The 15,415-nt window shown below is 45.1% G+C and overlaps 1 protein-coding gene across 1 annotated transcript; it reads right to left on the bottom strand.

Moving 5' to 3' along the window:
• Positions 1–1,973: 1,973 nt before the first annotated feature.
• Positions 1,974–13,908, bottom strand: RPS16 (ribosomal protein S16). The gene is given in 7 exon segments (XM_068134079.2): positions 1,974–2,209; positions 2,655–2,702; positions 12,194–12,239; positions 12,241–12,291; positions 12,405–12,443; positions 12,445–12,507; positions 13,860–13,908. Coding segments are annotated over 7 exon segments (441 nt in total). The 5' UTR covers position 13,908; the 3' UTR covers positions 1,974–2,063.
• Positions 13,909–15,415: the final 1,507 nt, after the last annotated feature.

Here is a 15,415-nt window from a genome sequence, read left to right as displayed (position 1 = left end):
GGACCAAAACATTTCATGCACCAAACCATTTCATGTAAAGCGTTCGCCGTTCGCTTTGGCGTTGCGAATGGACCAAAACATTTCATGAACCAAACCATTTCATGTAAATAGAGGGGGGGATATAATTTTAGATATAGATATAGTACGGGCATGCCCTAGTTTTAAGCAATTTCAATGGTTGTTAGAAGACAGGGCAGCATAAACAATCATACTAACGTAATCATAAGACTTTAAACAAACAAAAAAATACCTTTTTTGGTGGGGCAAACCCCCAACCCCATATACCTCCTCAGGGCCCAATTTTTCTAATGCCGTGAGCAAACTTTGATACATCACAGGTGACGAAGGTTGTGGTCAAGTTTCATCGAAATAGTTTGTGCAGTTTCAGAGGAAAAAGCAAATTCCTATTTTTGGTGTGGGTCGGGGGTCAAACCTCGATCCACCTTGCCCCCGGTAGACCTTCTTAAACACCGATTTTTAAAATACCGTGAACAAACTTTAGTCACAACATACCAAATATCATTTGTGCCAAGTTTCATCACAATCCCTTCAGCGGTTTCAGAGAAGAGGTTTCAAGTGTTTACGGACTGACGCGCCATCGCATAAGCTCCCCGTAACTACGTTCCAGGTGAGCTAAAAATTCACGTGAGGCTCATCCCTGATACGCACCTATTGGGAGGGTGGTATATAGCATAATCGAAGAGCAAGGACTAGAGTCAAAATTTTGAACAGTTTATATTTTGTATCCCACCGATAGGCCGGATCTGGATTCAGACCTGAACCAAAATCGAATTGGCTTGTTCTCGTCTCCACCACGTTTTGTCTTAATCCGTCCACAACTTTTAGAAATACATTGCTATATATCGTTTTTCGCTCTATCAATGTTGAAGAATGAATAAAACATTTTCATGTACAGGTCTTCCCCAAAATCTAATCAATTCATCTTTTTCACACACCCAACTTGTCCATCAAATTTCGTCCAAATCAGTCCATATCATTTTGAGATATCATGGTCAAAGACAAACAGACAGTGGTGAAAACAACCTCCATCCACCTTCGGAGGCAGAGGTAATGAACTGGTTAATAAAACGATAATACACGGATCCTGGAACACTTTGTACGCAATAAAAGGAACACTTTGTACGCAATAAAAGGAACGCTGGTTACAAGCGTTCTGCCCAAGTCTTGAGTTTTGGAGGAGAGGGGAGAGGGGGGAGTTTAGGAGGAGAGGGGCGAGGGGGGAGTTTAGGAGGGCAGGGGCAAGGGGGGAGATTTCAAAGGGGTGGGTGAGGGGGAAGGAGAAAAAATTGGAGAAAAAATGAGGGTGGGGAGATTTGAAGGGGAGGGGGAGTTTTGAAATGGAGGGGTGAGGGGGGTATTTAGGAGGGGAGGGGGGTATTTAGGAGGGGAGGGGAAGTTTTGGAGGGGAGGGGGGAGTTTATGAGTCCAATGCCCGAAAACACTAAATCACAATCCTGGTGCTCCGTGGATGAGGTGTCGACGAGTGCACAATCCTTCAGTGGGGAGGGGCGGGTGCCCCTTCTTATAGCACAAATTAGTGTAAGTTAAACTCAATATTATTCAGAGTTGTGTGTCTGGATGCATGTTACATGGTCATGTCCCAAACTTTGTAATTTTCCATTGTGTCTGGATCTTGGCCAGGAGGCAGGGCACTGTGTACAGATCGGTCACATGACTTGCTTAATCATGGAATTGACCCTCGTGCTCTTGCATCCCCAGATACAATGACGATGCACATTCCATTACACAATACGCAAAATCCCAACCTTTGAACATGTTTCAACACAAAACCAATCTGATAAGCATCTTGTAATGATGATAGGCCATAAGGTTTTGCCAAATGATGCAAAACGTTGTCAAAGACATCTAAACCGTCTTCAACAGACATTTCACAATTTATGCTGTTATCGGGAACTTCTATACTGTTTGATTGGAGAAAATACAAACAAAAGTTAAAGGAACATACTCATGATGTTTATTTTGATTTTGTTTTTGGAACCAGACAACAAATGCAAGCGAGTAGAACCCAATAAAGGTACAAATTAACGGTAGGACTTCTGGTAGCGGGCACGGGCTCCTGGACCACCGAACTTCTTGGGCTCGCAGCGCCGAGGGTCAGCGACGAGCAAGGTGCGATCATACTGAATGAGAATGTCTTTCACCTCCTTCTTCGATGCCTCATCTACATCTGAGGGGAGGAGGGGAAAGGAAATAGCTTGCCGACATTGCCAAACATCCAGAATCAGATTGAAAATTCCAGCAAAAGTTATTCTGTCAGTCTGAATGTTGGATATAACGACGATGTCATAGGTGTCTCCTATGACATTGTCGTTACTCCTCAAGTAACTTGTGACAATGTGGGTGACGGTCCATAACACCTGCGCAGTTTTGTCACCCCAACCACATGGTCATATGGAATCCTGCGGGCACGGGCTTATTTGGTGTTGCCAAATAAGCCCGTGGCCTTTGTTGGCCACGGGCCAACAAAGGCCACGGGCTTAGGGTTGGGGTGCACAAGGTAGGGAGGAATGCAGTTCGAAGTGGAAGTGGGGCACGTGAAGTTGGAGGAGGAAGTGACATTTATTGAGGTTATGGGAAATGATGAAAGAAAAAGTCCAAAATGAAACGCTTACATTTCTGGTAATACGCCACCAATGCTTTCGAAACCGCCTGGCGGATAGCTGAGGGGTGAGGGGGGGAAACACAAAACAATACAAATACTTGTGAAAAAAAAATGGCAAGAAAGGAAGGAAATATGAACGACAAGTAGGAGGGAGGGGGTAGCAGTTGGTAAGTAGTAAATACAAGGGATTTCTTAACGCAACAGAAAGTTGACATCCAACATGAGTGAAGGGAACACCGGTGTGGCTCGGAAGTTATATACCTTGTACAAGTTGTATAAGCTGTGAATATGCAAAAAAAAACAATTATGGAATGTCAATAGTCGAAGGTGGCCGTGCGCACGTGACATGTGCAGCATGGTTTTTCAAAGAGTAGGATATGCTGTCCATATAGAGGAAGCAGGTGGTGTAACCTGGTGCCAAGGAATACCCGAGACCAGGCGACGTGTTATCCATAGTTTAGGCAAGGATTTTGAATTTCTTCAAGATGCCAGCAATAACATCGCTCCTCTTCACGAGGGACACCTAGTGTGAACATGGCAGGCTTGGTGCTGTCATTTCCAACATTCAGGCAGATTTCCCAGAGGGATGGGGATGTAAATGGGAACTGTATGAGCTGTGAGGACCGTTTATAAATACTAGGGCATGCCCGTACTATATATATATCTAAAATTATATCCCCCCCCCTCTATTTACATGAAATGGTTTGGTCCAAAGCGAACGGCTTGCGAGTACGGTGACAATCCCCCCCCCTCTATTTACATGAAATGGTTTGGTCCAAAGCGAACGGCTTGCGAGTACGGTGACAATCCCCCCCCTCTATTTACATGAAATGGTTTGGTCCAAAGCGAACGGCTTGCGAGTACGGTGACAATCCCCCCCCTCTATTTACATGAAATGGTTTGGTCCAAAGCGAACGGCTTGCGGAGTTTGGTAAAGAAATCGCCATAGCTCGGTAACTACTTGTCCGATTAATATGAAACCTTGAAAAGGCACATCCTCAGGTCCCCAGCAATATACATGGCAAGTTTCAAGTATATCGGACCCGTGGTTGTCGAGAAACAGCGGTCACAGACAAACACACAGACATACACACATACACACACACACACACACACAGAGATTACTGGAATTATAGATAGACTAGGGCATGCCCGTACTATATATATGTATATCGAAAATTATATCCCCCCCCCTCTATTTACATGAAATGGTTTGGTCCAAAGCGAACGGCTTGCGAGTACGGTGACAATCCCCCCCCTCTATTTACATGAAATGGTTTGGTCCAAAGCGAACGGCTTGCGAGTACGGTGACAATCCCCCCCCTCTATTTACATGAAATGGTTTGGTCCAAAGCGAACGGCTTGCGGAGTTTGGTAAAGAAATCGCCATAGCTCGGTAACTACTTGTCCGATTAATATGAAACCTTGAAAAGGCACATCCTCGGGTCCCCAGCAATATACCTGGCAAGTTTCAAGTATATCGGACCCGTGGTTGTCGAGAAACAGCGGTCACAGACAACACACACACACACACACACACACACACACACACACACACACACACACACACACACACACACACACACACACACACACACACACACACACACACACATACACACACACACACACACACACACACACACACACATTACTGGAATTATAGATAGATATATTTTTTGTTTGGTTCCGGGGCCAGAAAATAAATTATACTAGATTTTTGCATTCATTGGTAAAAGGAGAAGCGTGTGTATGTGTATATTTGTGTGCGTGTATGTGCGTGCGTACTCGCGTGTGATATATCCACTGCCATCGCTCACTTGTACGGACACGAAAAGGTAGGAAACTGAATCCTCTCATCCACAGATATTTCGCATTTTCCTTTCTTCCCCTGAAGCCTAGTGTTGGCTAAACGGTTAAGGTGGCTGGATCGAGATCTCAGGATTTTGAGTTAAAGCCCCCTGTCACGCCGTTGAATTAACACCAGGCGGGTTTGACTCAGCTTGTCATCCTACTGAGGTCGGCAAAATGAGTGCCAGATTACTGGGAAGAATGAGCCATTCGAGTATCCTGCATCGCAGTGGCGACCCATCCATGATTGTTCCTAATAGCTTAAGAAACTGCTTCCGCATCACCATGCATCTGAAGATGCATAATAAGTTGTCTTCTTCCTCTTCTATATCTTCTCCCACCCTCGAGTCCGATGTACATTCAGGAACATAACAATGAACAATGATGTTTACAAGACTATTTCAATTCGATTTCACGCTAGCAATGGCAGGTTAAAAGTGCCCAAAGAGTATAACCGAGTTACTTACACGCACACGGCACATGCATAGAAGGCCTCGTTTAGCATTCACACGTCATTTTGAAAGTCGTGTATTGCGGCATTTCCGATAAAAAGCTTTAGGAGAGCAGAAATGGCACGCGCCCACCGTTAATCGCTTAGTTACGTTACGTATGATCAGGATGTTGCAACTGCACCGACCCACAATCACATGCATACAAAGTCGAGGCTCGTGGAGGAGCTAGAACAACGGATCAAGATGCAACGGAACAAAGTAAATTGTAAAAAGAGAAGAGAGAATCCACTAACAGCAGGGTTGAGGGACAAAAGAGAGGGAGACCTGGAGCATAGATGGAGCACAAACACCCAAAACCGCTCGACAAGCTCATCAAAAGATATCTTTAACCGAACAAAAGTTTCATTAATCAAATTGATGAAGCAAAAAAACAAAGGTTGGGTTGCAAACAAAGGCCGTATCATTGTTTTCATCATGTTGCCAAATCCTTTACGCAAGAATCTGGGAAACGACCCAGTGTTTCAAGGACAAGCGGAAATGTACAAACATACAGAAACTTTTCATGCATCAAATGTCTCAAAACAAAACTCCCATGACCGGCACACTCATAACAAGATGGGCTAGCAGAGGGGAAATCTGGGCCGGTGACCACATTCCCACTCACAATGCAATCAAGGTACAATTGTAGGGTGGAACTCAGTTAAGTTTGACACAATATACATATATATCTTCACCGAAAGGAAATGTGCGACACCAAACAGGCAAATTTGCAATAAGTATTAGATAAACAAAATCAGACAATAAGCAAAGATGTCTTCTCAAAGACTTTTTAATTACAGTACTGAACCAGAAAGCAGAATTTAATGTGAATGTGTCAATGGATATACCTCCACCCATGCTGGATGTCAACCCATGGCTGAATATGATCACAACAGGGACCAACTTTTCAAATGCAAACTCATCCTTCCCCTCCTAAATTCCCCCTCACCCATCCCTTTCAAATCTTCCACCTTGCCCCTCCCCAACTCCCACCTCACTCCTCCATTTCAAAACTCCCCCCTCCCCCTCCCCTTCAAATCTCCCCTCCCTCCTTTTTTCTGCAATTCTCCCCCCTCACCCATCCCTTTCAAATCTCCCCCATCACCTCCTAAACTCCCCACTCACTCCTCCCCTCCTAAACTCCCCCCTCCCCTCCTAAACTCCCCCTCACTCCTCCCCTCCTAAACTCCCCCTCACTCCTCCCCTCCTAAACTCCCCCTCACTCCTCCCCTCCTAAACTCCCCCTCACTCCTCCCCTCCTAAACCCCCCCTCCCCTCCTAAACTCCTCCCTCACTCCTCCCCTCCTAAACTCCCCCTCACTCTTCCCCTCCTAAACTCCCCCTCACTCCTCCCCTCCTAAACTCCCCCTCACTCCTCCCCTCCTAAACTCCCCTCACTTCTCCCCTCCTAAACTCCTCCCTCACTCCTCCCCTCCTAAATACCCCCTCACTCTTCCCCACCTAAATACCCCCCCACTCTTCCCCACCTAAATACCCCCTCACTCTTCCCCACCTAAATACCCCCTCACTCCTCCCCTCCTAAATACCCCCTCACTCCTCCCCTCCTAAATACCCCTTCACTCCTCCCCTCATAAATACCCCCTCACTCCTCCCCTCTTAAATACCACCTCCCCTTCAAATCTCCCCACCCTCCTTTTTTCTCCAATTCTCCCCTTTCACCCCTCCTGCTCAAAGCGTCCTCCCCGCTTCCTCTCCCTTCCAACTCTCACCTCCATCTCCTCCAACCTTCTTCCTCGCTCTGCCCCCACCCCTCTTCCTCGCTCTGCCCCCACCCCTCAACCAACACCTTACTGTGCCTCATACAATCACCATCAAACCTTTTGGCCTCCGCATCCTTCCCGTTCTCCTAGCTCTTCTGAAATCTGACACACTATCAACAGCTCTCCCTACCTCCTCCTCTTCCTCATCTTACCCGACCTCTCCCCTCCCCCTTCCTCTTCCTTGACGGTATGGACCTCTAACATCTGGGGCTTTCGCTCAAACCTGATTGATCTCTCCATACAGGTTGCTTCTGACAAACCAGACTGAATCTGCTTAACAGAAACTTTCCTCCTTCAAGATGTCTCTGATTCCTTAATATCTCTCCCTGGTTACTGCCTCCTCCGGTTTGACAGACCCGAGCCTCGTCCTGGAGGTGGGGTTGCTATCTTTATCAAAAACTCTTTTCCTGCACTGCCCTCTCTCCACTTCACCCCAGGAGTACCTCTGGCTACGGCTTCCCCTCCGCTCCCACCTTTTGTTCATATGTGTTCTGTACCGTCCACCAAACAGTGATGACTCCATCTCGCTGTCTGATAACATGGACCAACTTCTATCGACTCATCCAAACTCTCTCTTCCTCATATGTGGTGATTTCAACTGTCATCATGCCAGCTGGCTGGGTGTGAGTACCTCTGTCGCCAGCCATGGCACCTCAGGAAAGGACTTCTGCGACTCACTGGGACCGACACAATCTGTCAATTTCCCGACCCGGATCTCAGTCAATGGAGTATCTTCTCTTCTAGACTTGGTTATGACAAACTTCCCTGCAAATGTCTGCTGCTCTTGTTCTGCTCCAATTGATTCATCTGACCATTTGCTTGTTAAAGTAGACGTCTCTCTGGCCATTCTCAGAGAGCCTCCTCAACGTTGACGAGTCTGGCATTTCACTCAGGCCAACTGGCATGGTCTTCAAGCAGCCATCAATCATCTGGACTGGTCTCCCATCTCTACCGCCTCCGAAATCAACTCATCCTGGGAATTATTCCAAAGTAAACTGCTCTCTCTCATGAACAGATTTATCCAATCCTGTCTTCAGTTGTCATACCCTTCCTCCCTTCCATGGTATACAGAATCTTGTGGTGAGGCAGTTGCCCTGAAACAACTTGCCTTTGCCTCCTGGAAGGCAATTTCATTCCCTTTCACAAAGCCTGGAACAAGTGTGTGTCTACCCTCAGGAGAGCCAGGAAACAATATATCTCGACTCGCAAGACTGAACTCTCAAACCTGTCTCTCTCTTCCAAATCCTGGTGGCGTCTTGTGAAATCTGTTTCTGGTGTTTGTTCCCTCCTCCACCCCCTCCCTTACCTCAAACGGCTACAAAGCTGACTCCACACGTGAAAAAGCTGAATGCCTCAACTGTGTTTGCCTCAAAATCTTGAGTTCCAAACCCGTCTCTCTCTGTACCCACCGTACCCAGTCGTAACCAGCTGCTCCTGGACTCTTTGTCCTTCTCTCCTGACAAGGTGGAGAAGTTTCTGTCAATCCTTGACTCTGATTCTGCAACTGGACCAGACGGCATCAGCCCACGGGTCCTAAAATCCTGCTCTGCCGCTTTCACACCCTCTCTTTGTTCTCGTCACCCTCTCTTTTGCTCAAGGTCAACTGCCATCTGCTTGGAAATCAGCCAACATCACCGCTTTGCACAAAAAAGGTGCAAAAACAGATCCTTGCAACTACAGACCAATAGGCCTGCTCCCAATCATCAGCAAAGACATGGAATCCATCATTGCTTCGGATATCAAATCCTTACTCTTCTCCAATGGCTTGATCTCTGATCATCAATTTGGATTCAGACCAGGTCACTCTACACTGGACATGCTGCTTCTGCAGTCTCAATAATGGATGGGGGTCCTCAATGTCAAACAGGAAATTAGAGCTCTCCCCCTTGATAAATCACGTGCCTTCGATACAGTCTGGCACCCAGCTCTGCTCACCAAACTCTCCTGCTATGGTATCCATGGAAATCTCCACTCATGGCTTGCTGACTTCCTCTCTGGTCATAGTCAACGTGTGGCCCTGAATGGTTCTCTCTCATCTCCCTTTCCTGTTCAGGCTGGAGTTCCCCAAGGCAGTGTTCTGGGCCCTGTCCTTTTTCTGGTCTTCATCAATGATCTCTCTGACTCTCTGGAAAATCCTCTCTTTCTCTTTGCTGATGACTCCACTTTCTGCTGCTCCGTACATCATCCCTCAAATCGGCAGTCCGCAGCCTCCTCACTCTCTGCAGACCTGGTCAAAATCACAGACTGGTCAAACAAGTGGAACATGTCTTTCAATCCTGACAAATCTCACACTCTTAATATGTCTCTCCGAAAAGACCGTCTGGACAACCCTCCCATCTACTTTCTCAACAATCCTCTCCAAGAAGTTCTGTCACTCAATCTCTTGGGTCTCACAATCTGCCATGATCTTTCCTGGGAAAACCACATTTCAAATCTGGCACCCCCAGCTCTCTCTGGGGCTCTCTCTGTCCCCCAAATATTCCTACAGGTTACACAAGATCTGCCTGCAACCCTCTTATGGTTAAAATGCCAAAATCAAGACTCTCTGCTCACCTTCACTCCTCTTTTCTCCCACCTCTGGAACAAACTCACTCACTCTCTTCAATCCCACTCCTCCCTCCAGGTCTTTAAAACAGCTGTTCACCACCATCTCTTATCTTCCCCCATCCAAAACCTTGATCTTTTCTACCCCTGTTAATTCACCCCAGATCCACTATTCTGAAATACCGACTTCTTTCCTGGAAGTCCTCGCAGTGTCGATGTGTTTTTTACCTCAACCTTCCCACGCCTCCTCCCCCCAAGCCCTCTACCTCCCACAGAGTTCCCGATGTTCCTGCTTTCAAATGTTGTACTTGTGTGCTTCACCCTCTCCCCATCTTGTCTCCCGCTCCCTTTATTTAGTCTTACGTGTCCGTTTGTTTTTTTGGGTTTTTTTGTTATTAATGTTAGCTCTTACACAAGCCTCAATCTTGTGTACCACCTTTAAAAAAAGGTGGTACACAAGATTGAGGCTTGTGTAAGAGCTAACATTAATAACAAAAAAAACAAAAAACAAAAAAAACGTAACAAAACACTTGTAAAAAAAACAAAAAAAAAAACTTTCTTGTGTACAAAAAACAAAAACCAAAAAGTAAGATCACGCAAAAAATTTAAGGTCAACAGAGACAGAGACAGAGAAAGAGCAAGAGAGAGAGAGACACAGATAAGTAGAAGAAGGAAGGACAGCATCAGATGGTTCCAACTCAAGTTATGATCTGTAAAATGATTTTCAAAGAGCACATGACCATTGACCTGTTCAATGTAAAATTCAATCAGTTCACCTTTGTATTACAGTCCATACATGTGTCAAGTATGGTTCATAGGTTATTTCAGTAACACAAATTTTCAATTACCGGTAAAGGGCACTTAACCTCTTGAACCCAAAACTTAATCAGTTCATCTTTGTATTACACTCCATGCTTAGTTATACCAAGTTTATGCCGTTGGGATTGGGTGTTTCAAGTACTGTTCCATTGTCGTTCAGTTGTGCTCCCTTTCCTTAAAACAGATCATGATAGGATATATAATTGAGGGTGTCGATATATAATTGAGGGTGTCGGGGTGTTTAACTTGTATGCACTCTTTTGTTTGCCTGGACAAAATGAGTTGAAATTTTGTGGTTGTACTTGTGCCAATTACAATTTGCCTGGGGAAATTTGCAGTCAATTTTTTTTTTTAATTTGCATAATAAAATAATTCAGCCACAGCGTTCAGGAAGAAGACTAAGGAATTATCTATATAAATGTGCATCACCACTCCTGGTGGGAGAGCATATCACAAGTCCCTGAGCAGTTTACAGTATAGTCGGACCCCGACATTAATGGGGGTTCCTGGAAATGTCACGAATGCCGAATCCACGGATGTGGGGGCATTGTTTGAATGGGGGGATTGAGCGACAACACAGAACAAATCAGGACACAACCATAACAAAGGGAACAGGAGAAAGGGGAAACACCAACAGCAGGCAGAGAGAGAAAATAGACAAAAACGGACAAACAAGGGGTGCAGGTAATAATGAGGAGTAAGGGAGAATGCAAAGTGTGGACAAGATGGACACATATGCAAATTCTTTGGGAGGGGTGGGGGTTGGGGAGTTTAAGAGGTGTCATGATTTTGGATGGGGATGACTTGAGATGGTGATGAACTTCTGTCTCGAAGACCTGGAGGGAAGAATGATATTGAAGAGAGTATGGAAGGTGGTTCCACAGGCAGGGGAAAAAGAATAAATGAGCAGAAGTGTCCAGTGGTTCTGGATTTAGGCAGTTCCATTAGGAGGGGGTTGCTGGTGAACCGCATGCATCCTGCAGATACCTGGCGGCAACAAAGCACGGAGAGGGCAGAGGGTGCAAGTCTTGACAGGGCACCACCAGGTTTTAGAGGAAGGAGACAAGTTTGAAAGCTCATTCTTGAGATTGGACAGATGCTGTTTTCTGGCTCTCCGGTGAGTAGACACACACTTGTTGTGGGCTTTGTGGAATGAACTGAGGTTGTCTTCAGTTGGATTTGCCATTCATCAGGAGAATGCAAGTTGTTTTTAAAGCAACTGCCTCACCACATGATTCAGAGTACCAAGAGTGGGAGGATGGGTAACAACTGAAGACGAGATGGAATGAATCTGTGCATGAGAGAGCAGGTTTTTGTGGAAGAATTTCCAGGCTGAACTAATATCAGTGGCAGTGGATATAGGAGACCCGTCCTGATGTGTGTAAATAAAAAAAAAAGAAGAAGAAGAAGAAAAAAAGTTTTTAACCATAAAGCGTGAATGTCGAAGAATGTCACATGTTATGAACCACGAATACATGGAACCCGCGAATGTCAGTGTCTGATTTTACTTGTATTATAATAAAACATATGTATGAAAACCTCATGGAATCAAATCCTACTTTACCAACTTACATACTCACTCTGTAGTTTATACACTCCTATACCGTTGGACAAAATTAGTTCAAACTTGGTGGTTGTACTCGGGGTGTGTATGGGAATGTCCTAAGTTTGGATGGCCATCTCCAACTTAAAGATCTCCTCTCCCCCTTGCCGCTCCCTGCGGGTGTTTATCGGCAGTATATGTTTTGATTAAACTAGCATTTCTTGATTAAACGTTCAATTTGAATATTACATGGAGCTTTACTCGAACAACAGAAGTTACGTCAATCATAAAAAAACAACTTTAACACAGTATTAACACATCTTTGCTGTATTACTTACTACCAGAGCCAAGCTTTCATAATGTAAGGTCTTACCCCCCCCCCCCCCCCCCTCCCTCGCTCCCCAGACATGCGATTTAGTCAAAGTCTGTCACAGCAGCAACAACAACAACAATAGGCATTTTAAGGCCATTTTCTCTGCTAAAGCAGGGGTCTGTCACAGCAAGCCGAAGGTAAACTTACCATACACTTGAGATACCTGTCCACCACCTTTGACCCGCACTCTAATGGTCAACAGCAGAAAACCTGTCTTTTCCCAGTAACAAAATGGGTTCAAGAAGCTGGTGGAGAAAGGGGAAGTGGACGCTATCGGTGAACTTGAAAACCAGATCAGGAATGACAACAGGAATGAAATATTGTCGTGATGCGACAACGTTCCGCTGACCGTTTGTACCTTGTATTGCAGCGTTGACGGCTCAATCATATCCAAGGGTCCGCCCATTCACCTTTATAAGGCCATTCCCACGTTTGCAGTGCGCGACAGCAGTGGCGGTTTTCTGTGATAGCAAAGGAAATAGAGCTGGCTGTTTGTAATCGTCCAAGATGGTCATATTCTATCAAAACACACTCACTACTCGTTTCCCCACTCATCCCCTCAATTTCCCTGCTCTTTACTTGCTATCTTGTGCATTCTAAATTGGAGGAGAAAGTACTTGCAAGGTAAATACCTATGTTACTACTTCTTTTGTCGTCAATGGCCACAACCATTCCCACCTTTTTGTGGTCGTCAGTGAAGGTTTTTTGGCATCACAAACCACCTAACCAGGCCTGAGGTTCGAATGCAAATGGCACAGATATATGTACAGATGCACCAACCACCAGAGTGCAGGAAATAACTCACTACTCATTGCTAGACAGCAAGACACGTTTGTTTAGGACCAATTGTCGAGACACCTGAAGTTTTAGGTCCGATTTGGACGGTACTCAAACTGTAGAAGTAGATCGCTATAACGTCCTATATAAATAACTAGAAGGGCACTCAGTAGAGAGCATACCTCCACCTGGTTGGGCCATATCACTCAATGGTGAAGAAACACCTAAAAGGTTTATACGAGCTGGATCCGGATCTTCACCAAAATTGAATCGATTCTTCCTTGTCACACACACAACCTGTGCAACAACTTTCGTCCAAATCCGTCCATAACTCTTTGAGATATATTGCTATGTATAGTTTTTGGCCCTATCTACCAATGGTGAAAAATCACTTAATATTAAATAATTCTCATATCCGAATCCATATTCAGATCTTCACCAAATCTAATCGATTCTTCCTTGTCACACACAACCTGTCCACCAAGTTTCGTCCAAATCAGTCTGACAACTTTTTGAGATATCATGCTATGTATCGTTTTTTGGCCCTATCTACCAATGGTGAAAAATCACTTAAAAATTAAATAATCCTCATATCCGAATCATATTCAGATCTTCACCAAAATCTAATCGAATCGTCCTCGTCACACACACAACCGGTCCACCAAGTTTCGGCCAAATCAGTCCAACTTTTTGAGATATCCTGCTATGTATCGTTTTTGGCCCAATCTCCCAATGGTGAAGAATCACTTTAAAAATTACAGTAGGCGGATCCGAATCTTCACCAAAACCTAATCATTTCGTCCTTGTCACATACGCTACATCTCTGCCAAATTTCGTCCGAATCCGTCCGCAACTGTTTGCGATATTTTGCTCACAAACGGAGACAGACAAGGGTGAAAACATAACCTCCATCCACCTTTGGCGGCGGAGGTAGGCCTAACGATTGAACTCGATCATTCACAACATTTATATTTCACTCCATCAATCAAACAAATGTGAAAATGTTAGCAGCACCACCAACAACCTTCCTCCATACCTTTCTGCCAAACACTTGCACCGACTGCGGTGGACCTTTGGGTGGCATTCTGGAAAGGTAAAGCAAATCGATAAAAAAAGGTTAAAGATGAGGATTCAAGTGTTAAGCTAGTTGAACGTGATGAGAATAGGGACTCGTTTTATACAGCGATTCAACACAGACTTTGTACAAGATGGCCTATCTAGGAAACAGGCCTCACAAGCTGAATATTCCTCTCGGACAAGAAAAACAAACAAATAATTCCTGAATAAAGAAAAGGGCGACGCGTGAAAGAACATAAAGTCGGAGGGAAAACAAAGCTTAAGATAGAAAAATAATTTAAAACATCAAAAGTGTCGATTCGTATCGACAGACGATTTATACGTCCATACCTAAAAACCCACGTGAACAGAAAGGACCGGAAGTACAGTACAGGGTTTCCGACGAACGGAGCAGGGGTACGGAAATATCGCGATACTACAATTGTAAAGCAACGCACTATTTTAGCTCTCGCGAGATTTGGTTTGTGTACATTTGGTTTTCACCGATTATAAATCTATCTATAATTCCAGTAATCTCTGTGTGTCTGTGTGTGTGTCTGTGTGTTTGTCTGTGTGTTTGTCTGTGTGTTTGTCTGTGACCGCTGTTTCGCGACAACTACCGGTCCGATATACTTGCAACTTGCCAGGTATATTGCTGGGGACCCGAGGATGTGCCTTTTCAAGGTTTCATATTAATCGGACAAGTAGTTACCGAGCTATGGCGATTTCTTTACCAAACTCCGCAAGCCGTTCGCTTTGGACCAAACCATTGCATGTAAATAGAGGGGGGGATTGTCACCGTACTCGCAAGCCGTTCGCTTTGGACCAAACCATTTCATGTAAATAGAGGGGGGGATTGTCACCGTACTCGCAAGCCGTTCACTTTGGACCAAACCATTTCATGTAAATAGAGGGGGGGGGATTGTCACCGTACTCGCAAGCCGTTCGCTTTGGACCAAACCATTTCATGTAAATAGAGGGGGGGGGGGATATAATTTTAGATATACTGTATATATAGTACGGGCATGCCCTAGTCTATCTATAATTCCAGTAATCTGTGTGTGTGTGTGTGTGTGTGTGTGTCTGTGTGTGTGTATGCGACCGCTGTTTCTCGACAACTACCGGTCCGATATACTTGAAACTTGCCAGGTATATTGCTGGGGACCCGAGGATGTGCCTTTTCAAGGTTTCATATTAATCGGACAAGTAGTTACCGAGCTATGTCCAAAAAACGATTCAACCAATCAGAGAGCAGCGAGTTATCACGTGTGCCGAACGTGGCGAACAGACTCTGCCTCGGACGGCACATTTGAGAGCGTATTCATTTATTTCACGTTGGCAAACTATGTTGCCGCTATGTTGGCGTTAAACTATGTTTTAAAACTAATTAAAACTAATTTGCGATTCTTTCGCTTTCCTGCGCGTTTGTGCACGCTATGGCGATTTCTTTACCAAACTCCGCAAGCCGTTCGCTTTGGACCAAACCATTTCATGTAAATAGAGGGGGGGGATTGTCACCGTACTCGCAAGCCGTTC

This window comes from Myxine glutinosa, chromosome 13 (assembly GCF_964187855.1).
Source record: "Myxine glutinosa chromosome 13, kmMyxGlut1.1, whole genome shotgun sequence".
In the NCBI taxonomy this organism is placed as follows: Eukaryota; Metazoa; Chordata; class Myxini; order Myxiniformes; family Myxinidae; genus Myxine; species Myxine glutinosa.
Note: the sequence above shows the minus strand (reverse complement) of the source record. Positions and strands in the feature narration are given on the sequence as shown.